At 43.3% G+C, this 10,767-nt stretch overlaps 1 protein-coding gene across 2 annotated transcripts; it reads right to left on the reverse strand.

Moving 5' to 3' along the window:
* Nucleotides 1-610: 610 nt before the first annotated feature.
* On the reverse strand, nt 611-6,207 carry UXT (ubiquitously expressed prefoldin like chaperone). Of its 2 annotated transcripts, XM_063084247.1 has the most exons (7): nt 6,115-6,207; nt 5,830-5,943; nt 4,765-4,846; nt 4,560-4,627; nt 4,161-4,268; nt 905-968; nt 611-710 (listed from the first exon to the last, which is right to left on the reverse strand). In XM_063084247.1, exons 2-7 carry the CDS (start codon nt 5,925-5,927, stop codon nt 657-659), a joined length of 474 nt encoding a protein of 157 aa, XP_062940317.1. In that variant the 5' UTR covers nt 5,928-5,943; nt 6,115-6,207; the 3' UTR covers nt 611-656. The 2 variants fall into 2 exon arrangements, with proteins under 2 accessions (XP_062940317.1, XP_062940316.1); XM_063084246.1 differs by lacking the exon at nt 6,115-6,207 and having other exon boundaries at nt 5,830-6,108.
* Nucleotides 6,208-10,767: the final 4,560 nt, after the last annotated feature.

Consider the following 10,767-nt stretch of genomic DNA (forward strand, 5'->3'; position numbering starts at 1 on the left):
GGAGCTTTGAGTGACAGAAATTAAATGCCTGCAAAGAGGGCAGGGTCCAGCTGCGGCCAGAGTTACGAAGGGGTGGAATCTAGCTCTGCGTTGATTGGCGGAAGATGGACTTAACCTAGAATAGGGACCGGCCAAGGGTGTCGGGACCGGCTCTGCACCTATTGGTGGAAGCTGGGACCATTTAGAAGCAGGAGCGAGGCCAAGGTTGGGCTGAGTCGGGCATGGGTGTAATTCAGGGTACCTGAGGAACTACTGGGGTGTGGGAAAATGGTAAACCTTAGGGCCAGCAGTGAAAGGTTGTTTGCCATGGGAACAAACCTCCACCCTGAAGTGTCCTATTCTCTGTGGCAATTCAAAGGGTGGTGTCCAGTAAAAGGAATGGAAGGAAGGGTGAGGTGGGGGTCCAGATTGACAAGGTGATAGATGAAAGGGGAGAGCATAAAATTAAGTGGCAAATGCTGCTAGCCAAGTTTGTAGGCAGGACTTCCCGGGTATTTTAGAGGTTCCACACAGAGACTGGATCTCTGGGTCTCACGGTAACTTTGTGTTCTAGAAACAGGGCACCTTGGCAACCAGCAGGGGTTATGGGGAAAAAGAAGGGCCATGTGACTCAAAGGCATTCAGTCTTTTTAATGGCAGACTATGGGAGGAAGACGTCAATGGCGAGGCATCTGTGGGAAATTCTGCAGGCCTTGTAGTTCTCTAAGCCCCTGAAAAAGAGGACAGAAGAGACTGAACAAAGACTGAGTCCAGGCCACACCCCAGGCTTGCTTTAACCTCCCTCTCTTGGCTTCGGTTTAGAGGAAAAGACTGTCCTTCCCTTCTTTGGCTCTCTCCTTTCTGCAGGTCACCACTCTAAACACATTTGGAGATAGAGTCAGGGATTGGGGTGAGCTGCTCTCACCTCTAGCAACATGTGGATATGGGCCTTGATATTCATGGAGTCCTTGGTGAGGCTGTTGCTGAGCCTGGAGAAAAGAAACAAGAAAAGGTAAAGTGAGCCCCACTTACGGTTATGAGGGTGACCCATCCTCATCACTTCAATAACTACCTACATCTTGGATGACTTCCCACCTGGCCCATTCCTGTACAAAGATGCCTGGCCACCATCTGGACTTCACTAGTTCAAAGAGATTATTGAATGCCAGGAAATTTCAGGCACTGGAGAGACAGCAGCAAACACAACAAACAAAAATCCTGGCCTCATGGAGCTCAAATTTTTCTTAAGAGAGACAGACAAATAAATGATGTGATAAAACATATGATGTCAGAGGTTGTAAGTACAATGAAAAAAATTCAGCGATGAGGGAGGATAAGGAGTACAGGACTGGGGACTGTAATTTTAAACAGAGTGCTCAGGATGGCTTCACTGAGAGGCATTTGAGTAAAGGCTTCAAGAAAGTGAAGAAGTAAATAGTGTGGCTATACAGAGGATGAGTATTCCACACACAAGGGCAGCGAATACAAAGGTGCTGAGGCGGGAGTGTGTCTGGCATGTTTAAGGCACAGCAAAGAGGCCAGTGTGGCTGGAGAAGAATTAGCGAAGGGGGATTGTAGGAGTTGAGGTCAGAGAGTAAGTGGGGAGGCAGACTGTGTAAAGCCTACAAGGCCCTGGTAAGGGCCCTAGCTTTTACTCTAAGTGAGACAGGAGCCAGGGGAGGGTTATAAGCAGAGGAGAGTGAACAGACTAGAGTTTAAGAGGATCTATCTGGCTGCTGGGTGGAGAAGTGATTAGGGATAAGGAGAGCTAGTGTGGAAGCAGGAAGTCCAGTGAGGAGCCTACTGCAATAGTCCAAGTGAGAGCTGGAGGCTCAGACCACAGTAGCAGCAGTTGAGGTGATGAGAAATGACTGATTTGGGATATATTCTGAAGGTAGAACCAACAGGATTTACTAAAGGGTTGGATGTCACGTGTGAGAGAGAGGACTTAGGGAAGAGGCCAGGGCCTAAGCACTTAGGAATATGGCATTGCCTGAAACTGCTCTGCCCTGGACTGCTGAGTTACATAAACCAGTCGATTCCTTTTGTCTAAGCCAATCTGGATCAGGTCTCACACAAAAGAATCCTCACTCATACTAAGGGTTATGGAAGGCCTTTCTGAAGAATGAAGAATGAGAAAGAACTGAAGAATGTGTAAAAGTTAGGGAGTAGAGGGGTCTTTTTCACAAAAAGGCCAAGAGGCAGGAAAGAGTTTTTTGAGGAGCAGTCAGGAAGTCAGACTGTTAGAAATTAAGTGAATGGTAAAGGAAAGTGGTTTAAGGGTTAGATCATACAGGGTCTTGATATTATCAGAAGGAATGTGGATTTTATTGTGCTGAGCTGTCAATGTAGGAGTCAGTTTGAGGGGTAAATGAAAGTAAATACAGTATGAAAAGAAGATGGCAAAAAGATAGGATGTTAAATTGGAAAAAAATAGTATAAACACAACTATGTATCAGTACTTCCCAAATTTATATTTCTAGCCCAGACCTCTCTCCTGAACTTGACTTGGAAATTCTAACTACATCTTCAAAAAATCCACTTCCGTGTTTAATAAGTACCTCACACGAGTACTTAACAGGTACCACAGTGAGCTCTTGATCTCCTCAAAATCTGCTCCTCCTCTATCTTCTCCACTTCAGATAATGGCAATTTCATCCTTGCAGTTGCTCAGCCAAAAACTAGACTCCTCTCTTTCTTTCACAGCTCATATCCAATCAACCATTCCATTTAAAATAACAACTGCTCCATTCCAGCAATGCTTCTGATCTCTATTATATGTGCTCTCTCTCTCTCTAGCACGGTCCACATCTGACATACTACATCATTTACTTATTTATTTTCTGTCTCCCCTGACTAGAATGTCAGCTGTGTGAGGGTAGAGATTTTGGTCCGTTTTGTTTCCTGCTGTATCCCCAGGAAGCAGAAGAGTGTGTAGCACAGAGTGGGCACACAATGTGTGCAGAATGAATAAGTTACTGATTGTTCTGCTCGAAGGAACTTGAAGTCCTCCAAAGATGGTTCAGTCTATGTTTAGGGACAGGAAATAAATGAAGCATGTTATTGTCGCCAGAGAGCAAGAATACTTTCAAGAATATCTAGGGTAGTGCTCAAAGAACAGAGGAATGAACTTGATCAGCTCCTAGGGGACAATTTGAACATCAAAAAAAGAACAAAATTAGTTAATGGTACAAGCTTAGTCTATAAAAGGCTATGAGTTCAACAATTAAAAGAAAAGGAGAAAAATATAAAGTTCACCAAGTGCAAGTTGTAACCCAAAAGGGATACGTTTAATTTGTTACTAATGATTTAAGATGTAAGGCAATGTTAATAGTCATATGGTTATGCTGCTTCTTCTACAATTACATGTCTTTTATGAGATACAGATGTATACTCCTTTCTGTATAATCAGGAAAGAATATACACAGAGACCTGATCTCCTCCACTCCTCAAACAAAGAAATATACTAAGAACAGGAAGAACAGACAGACAATAAATATTAAGAAGTGATAAGTGCTAGGGAAAAAATAAAAAGAACAAGGGAGGGGAATCAAGAGTGCCAGGGGTTGCAATTTTAAAGTTAGGTTATGGAAGCCCCATTGAGGAAATAACATTTAAGTAAGAAAATTTAGTGAGGAGACAGGGAGAAAGAGCACTGCAGGCAGAGAGAGCAGCCACTGCAATTGCCTGGAGGTGAGATCATTCCTGGGGTGTTTAAAGAAGCATGTGAAGGTCAGTGTGCTGAGAGTGCAGTGACTGCGCAGGAAAATTAGCAGGAGGTGAAGTTAGAGGTAACGTGGTTTACTGTTACTGATTTATAGTCTGAGACCTCATAGATGTGGTCATAATTGTATTTCTGTATAGCAGTATAGTTCCTCTAGAATATAAGCCCTCAAGGAACTTTCCTGTAGTATTCACTGCTGCATCCCCACTGCCAAGCACAGTGTCTTGGCATACAGAAGATGCCCAATAAATGTTTGTGTGAATGAACGATACAAAGACCATTTATTGAGTGCTTATTGTGTGCTACCTGTGGGCTGAGCTTTTCATCCCCACCTTCCTCATCATCAGCCTTGAGGAGGAGGGGAAATGGTCCCTAAGTGTCATCCCAGGCAGTCATGGAGAAAGGGAGAAGAGTGTTAAAAATGTTTTTAAACTCTATCCTCATGGAATGGACTTACTCTGTAAGGAGAGAGCTCTTCCGATCAATGAACTTGAGAGCTTCTGCCAGTGTCAACTCCAGGAAAAAACCATATCCTAGGGCCATGTAGATGCGTGAAGTATCTGGGCTGAGGAAAGAGAGGTTAGAGGAAGGGGGGGGGTTATTACTGTTTAGCATATAATACAGTTTATTTAAGATGGTTTTTTACTCCCACCCTTCCCCAAATTGAGACTTTTGTTGGATAGGGATTTTGTCCTATTTTATTCACTGTCATATCCCCAGCACCTAGCTTATATCCTAATGGGAAATAAAAACTAGCACAGTGTCTGGTACATAGGAGATACTCAAAAAATATATGATGCATGAAAGAAGGGGGAAGCTGAACCATGTGGGCTCAGAGGGATGGGTGGATACTCACACCACTGTGTCAACGAAGAAGTTACAACCTAAATCCACCTGCATATATAACTCCGAGTGCTTAGCTTCCTGTGGGGCCACGGAAAAAGAGGTAGGGGTCAGTAGCCAACTTTTAGGTCAGATGACAGGTTTTGGTCTGGGGTCTCTCTTCCCATCTCCCTCCCTTGCCCACACAAGAAAATAGTACCCAACCCTGAAGTCTTAACCTGGAGTCGCTCAATGACATTTCTCAGCTGAAGGTATTTGGCCAGCTGCTCATATACCTTGTCGCGATGGTCCAGCACTTTTCTGATGGGATAAAAGTACAACAGTGACCAATAGGCAGCTCTGTCCCTCTTGGTATACCTCATATCTTAACTCTCTGAGACCCTCATGTCACCATGCCCTACAGAGGCGTTTTAGTGCAGAAGTTAAGATTTTGGACTCTGGGTCAGACTGCCTAAGTTTGAATCTGGGGTCTACCTTTTACTAGTTGTGTGACTTTGGCAATTAAGTAACCTGTTTGGGACTGAGTTTTCCATCTATAAACTAGAGATGATAATATTACCTCATAGCATCATTAGGATTAAATGGGTGTTTACTACCAAGCGTCTGGAATAATGCCTGCCAAATGGGAAGCTCTATATAGGTGTTAGCTATTATTTATTACTATTATTACACTATACTCCTCATGCCTCCCTCTAGTAAGAATGCTCCATCCTCAACCTAGAAAAAATCCTCCATCCCTTTCAGGATGCTCATAGTCTTAGTCCTGAATACCCTACTTCCTCCTCAGATTAATAATGATAGTAATAATAGTTCTTCACACTCACTGAGCCTCTAGCATGTTTCAGTCATGCATGCTAAATTCTTTACAAGGACTGAACACATTGAAAGCTCAAAACCACCACATGAGGAAAGTTCCATAAACTTTTGCATTTCACAGATGAAGAAAGTTTATAAGGCAGAGAAATGTGAGGTAGGTACCACGTGTTCACGAAAATGAGGAGCCCGGATTCGAACCACAGAACCTACGGCACCGGAAATCTAGCTCTAATCCTTTAAACCACATCGGCATCCGACATCGCGCATGCGCGGTCATGCCCTGTGCTAGGAAGCCACGTCCCAGTCAAATCGCACCCCGGATGTCACCCCTCCTACCCGCTCGAAAGGCACGCGGGGCCGGGCTACGAACGCCTTGCCCACCAATCCGAAGGCTTGGCCCTTACTACGAACGTCCCATCCACCACGTGAAATGTTCCGAACGCCCCCCTCCCCGCGCTGTCACTCACCGCAAGTCCCGCTGCAGCACGTCACTGATGAAGGTCTCATAGCGCAGCACTTTCTCCCCCGTGGCCTCCACAGCTCGCCGCTTAGGGGGCGTCGCCATGATGGGCTCCTGGGGACTGGTGATGGGGAAGACCACGTTGACCACTTTAGTTAGGCCTCGTGCACAGTTCATCTCCACCCTCTCAGTGCTAGGAACGGGCTCATCCGGTTCATGTTGGGGGTTCCGCCTTTCGCTCCTCCCAACTCTGGGAGCCGGCCACCCAGGGACACCCAAAAGCGGCCCTTACCTTAGGGCCGCCGGCAATAAGAACGGTTGGTATGAACCGCGTCTTCCGGGTGGCGCGGGCGAATGACGTAGTAGCAAGCGCGCTGGCCAACCAAGTAGCCAGGTGGGAAGGGGAGGTTCGGAATGGAAGAAGACGGGCCAAAGGGGAGAAGAGAAGGGCGGGGCCCCCACGGAGCCGCGAGAGATCACGGAAGACTGCCGAGCGTGGGAGCTGCGACGGGCAGGCAATCAACAGGCCAATGGGGGACTGCGAAAGCGGCGCGCGGAACCTATGGGGACCGTGCCTGGCTGGCGGGGGTGGGGTTTAGTGGGATTTGGCGGGTTCTGAAGCGGGAAGCACAGGTGGAGGTAGAGTGTGGGAGTGAAGTCTTTAGTACTTAAAGGGCAGGCGGGGCTGACAGGTTTGCTCAGTTGATTAGAACGCGGTGCTAAACACACCACGGCCAGGAGTTCGGATGCCTGTGTAGGCCAGCCACTTCAATTGATGTCTTCCTGGTCTATAAGGAAGGGAACACATCCCGCGTAATCACCTCTTTTTTTTTTTTTTTTTTTTTCACACGGAGGTTTGGGTTTCGCTCCCCGGGATGAGAATGAGGATGAGCATTTAAAAATTTTAAACGGAGACAAATTTTATAAAATTCATCTCTGATGACTCCAGCTCTGCGGTTCATAATTCATAACTGGGGCTGAAGCAGAGATAAACAACACACTATGTCTGATTACTTCATTTAGTAGTCAAATGGATGATCTCTGACATCCTCTGCCGAAGATCGGCTATCTTGTAGTTAGGAATAGTTCCTATGTTTTTTATTTTTAAATGTGTAAGTTTTTTGTTCTTTTTTTTTTTTTTGGCGTCCGGCTGGCTGGTACAGGGATCCAACCCTGGACCTTGGTGTTATCAGCATCACGCTCTAACCAACTGAGCTAACCGGCCAGCCCTAAATGTGTAAGCTTTTTATGAATTTATTTTTATGCGCTGGAGTGACTGAATGAATTTATTTCCCATGTTAGATTTTCAAACAACCGCATCTAACCCAGCAAGTCCAGGCCTAAGCCTGGAAGAGAACCCAGATGCCAGGATCCCCCAAATTTTATTCCCACCTGTAGGGCTTAGAGCACCCACCCCTGCAAGGGAAGTCTTCCCAGATAATATGTGTGTCTTCTGTGTAAAAGCAATTTTTTAAAAGTGCTCAAAACCTAAGCAAGTCAAGGTTTCTTTGCCCTTAGAGTAAGATGATTGTAAAGGAAACATTGAGTATTAATTTTTTGTGTAAATCTCATGTTTAATATAGTTAAAATTACATTTAGTGACTGAAACAGATACTAGGTAGTTAGATATTACCTATACTGCTTTCCTCTGAAAAGAGAGAAAGCATTATTTAACAGGGAGAACACAGACAGTTCTGATGGGCTGGTGGTGGTCCTGTGCAAGTCTGCTACCTTATATTTCACAAAAAAATTTCTTACTTTAAAAAATATATTTCCAACTTTATTTTTACATTTCAAACCTACAGAAAAGTTGACAGTGAACTCCCATGTAGCCTGCACTGAGATTCACCAATTTGCTTTCTCTGTTTCCAGATTATACAATAATTGTTGACATGCCTGCATAGCATTCCTTTCTTTGGATGGCCTTGGAGTTTTGAGCCATTCCTCTGTTACTGGATGTTTGAATGTGTCCAGATTTTTCATTGTTATAATCCAGGATGCAATAACAGTCTTTGCTTCCAAATTTTTGTGCACAACCACGGCTATTTCCTTGTGATAGATTTCTAGAAGTGGAATTTATGGAGCTAAGGGAGGTCAATGAATTGTCAATCAAGTGTTAAGTGACAATTTACAAATACTCTCAATGGCAAACCTGCTCATCTAAGCTTTACACCAGGGGTTAGCATTAGAGAAGTAAATTCACCTTTTCCTCTGTTTTCATTCTCTGTGGGACCCCAGCAGATTGGATGAAGCCTGCTCATATTGAGGGTGGATCTTCTCCATTTAGTCCACTCAAGCTCACATGCTTATCTCCTCTGGAAACACCGTCATGGACACATCCAAAAATAATGCTTGACCAGATTTCTAAGTAGCCCTTAATCTAGTCAAGTTGACACCTAAAATTAACCATCACAATCACCAATACAGAGGTTGGGGCTATAAGCACGTGGGCCTCCCTGGCTTCCACTGGTGCCTTCTTACCTGGGTTATGGGTGGGCATTTTCAGGCTGGTGCTTCTGGGAGATGTGAAAGACACAGTCAACCTTCTCCAGCTCTAGCCCACGATATGAGGTTAACCATGTCTCTCATATCCCCATTTATATCTTTTCTCCCTTCCATCCAACCTCCTACCCCTATGTCTCCCAGTTCTGACTTACAGATCTTGCTTGGCCTTTTCCTAAGAAGAGCAAAAAATGACTGAGGCCCAGGTGAGTTTGCATCTCCCTGATAGCTAATGATATAGAACATCTTGTCATGTGCTTGTTTGTCATCTATATATCCTCTTTGGTGAAATGTCTCCTCACATCCTTTGCTCATTTTCTACTTGGGTTGTTTGTAATTTTTTAAACTGAGTTTTGAGAATTCCTTATGCACTCTAGATGTCAGTCATTTGTCAGATATGTGGCTTGCAAATATTTCCTGTCAGTCTGTAGCTTGTTTTTGTCCACTTAACAGGGTCTTTGGCAGGGCAAACAGTTTTAATTTTGAAGTCTAGTTTATAGATTTAAAAAAAATTTTTTTGGATCATGCTTTTGGTGCCATATCTAAGAACTCTTTGCAAGACTTTCTCCTATATTTTATTTTAAAAGTTTTGTAGCTGTGTGTTTTACATTTAAATCTATGATCTGTTTTTAAACACAGCTTTATTCAGATATAATTTGCATACCATAAAACTCACATTTGAAGTGGACAATTCAGTGATTTTTAGTATATTCACAGAGTTGTGCAAACATCACCACATCTAACTTTAGAACGTTTTTATTATCCCAGATAGAACTTCCATGCCCACTTCTCAATCCACTCCCCCAACCCCAGTCCTATGCAACCACAAATTTACTTTTCACCTGTATAGATTTGTGTATTCTGGACATCTCATATAAATGGAATCATACAATATGTGGCCTTTTGTGTCTGGCTTTTTTCACTTAGCATAATGTTTTCAAGGTTCATTTATTTGTTGGAGTGAGGAGGACTGAAGCCATGTTGGGACATAAAACTGCATGGGCTATAGGTAAATTTTAAAAAGACACAGTTTTTTTCTTAGCATGCATTTCTCTGAGTTTCTTCTTTTCCCATGGTTATTTCCCATGGTTATTTGATATTTTGAACTGTGGTTACTGGGCAAGATGATATTATTTACATAAATTAAGTTGTTTTCCAGTCAATCTGGAACTGCAGACTTGCCATGAGACACGTGTTATCCAGAAACTGAGAAACCAGGAAAACTTCAAAAAGTTATGCTGATTCCACCTAGAAGCAGGACCCTAAGATAACATCAAGGATGGGAACAGAAACCAGATGGAGCCTTGGTGAGACCTTGCAACTGGCTCCTTGCATTGGGCCCCCACAGCTCACATCTCCCCCCTCCTGCTTTTTATTTCCCACATTCCATTGCCTCAGCCCTCTTTTAAAAAACCCCTCAGTAAATCTGAGTCTTTGAGATAGCTCTAGTCTGGCCATTCTCCAGGTTTACTGGAGAGATATGTTAGCCTAACGTCTCTCCTCAGGTCACCCGTATTCCTGAATAAAACTGACTTCCTGTTCCACTACCATTTGACTTTTGTTTGTTTTTGTTTGGGGCAGGCAGCCAGACTTGGGTTTGGTAACAAGATTTTGGCAAGCCTCAGCCAGAAGCTGAATGCCCTGGGTTGTGTAACAGATTTTGGCAAACCAAGCCAGGATTTTTGTATGGGGCAGACAGGTGGACTTGGGTTTGGTAACACATTCATGTTAAATCTTAAATGTTTCCTTTACATACATTGAAAACCACATCAATGTTATAATTTTTGCTTCGACCATCAAACACCATCTAGAAAACTGAAGTAAAGTATTTTTAATTTACCTCTATTTTTACTACTCTTGTTCCATCTTCCTTTCTGATGTTCAAGATTAATTCTTTAATCATTGCCTTTCTGTGACAAAAATTTTCCTTAGCCGTTCTTTCAATGTAGGTATGCTGGTAACAAATTCTCTCTGTTTTCCTTCATGTGAGAATGTCTTGATTTCTCCTTTATTCCTAAAGGACATCGTTGCTGGTTAACGAATTCTTGACTGGCATTTCTTTTACTTCATTATCTGATGAGAAATTCACCACCATTCAAATCGTTTTTCCTATGTAGATAAGGTGTTTCTCTCTCCCTGCTCAAGAATTTTTCATTGTCTTTAGTTTTCAGAAGTTTGACTATGATGTGTCTTGGCATGGGTTTCTTTATGTTTATCTTGTTTAGGGTTTGCTCAGACTCTTGAATCTGTAGGTTTATATTTTTTGCCAAATATGGCAAAATTTCAGACATGATTTCTTTGAATACTTGTTAAGCCCTGCCCTCTTTCTCCTCTACTTCCTGGACTTTGATGACACAAATGATAGAATTTTTGTTTCCACTGGACCCCAAGGCTCCATTCATTGCTTTTCAGTCTGTATTTTTCTTTGTCGTTCAGGTTTGGT

The sequence above is a fragment of the Cynocephalus volans genome, chromosome X, assembly GCF_027409185.1.
Source record: "Cynocephalus volans isolate mCynVol1 chromosome X, mCynVol1.pri, whole genome shotgun sequence".
NCBI classification, from domain to species: Eukaryota; Metazoa; Chordata; class Mammalia; order Dermoptera; family Cynocephalidae; genus Cynocephalus; species Cynocephalus volans.

What these genes read in the sequence shown, in the direction of transcription:
- UXT (XM_063084246.1), bottom strand. Translation starts at nt 5,999, where the DNA reads ATGAACTGTGCACGAGGCCTAACTAAAGTGGTCAACGTGGTCTTCCCC. An exon ending in GTGCTGCAGCGGGACTTGCG is followed by an intron (nt 4,847 to 5,829) that starts GTGAGTGACAGC and finishes TTATCCCATCAG; the next exon opens with AAAAGTGCTGGACCATCGCG. An exon ending in ATATCCACATGTTGCTAGAG is followed by an intron (nt 711 to 904) that starts GTGAGAGCAGCT and finishes CCTCTTTTTCAG; the next exon opens with GGGCTTAGAGAACTACAAGG.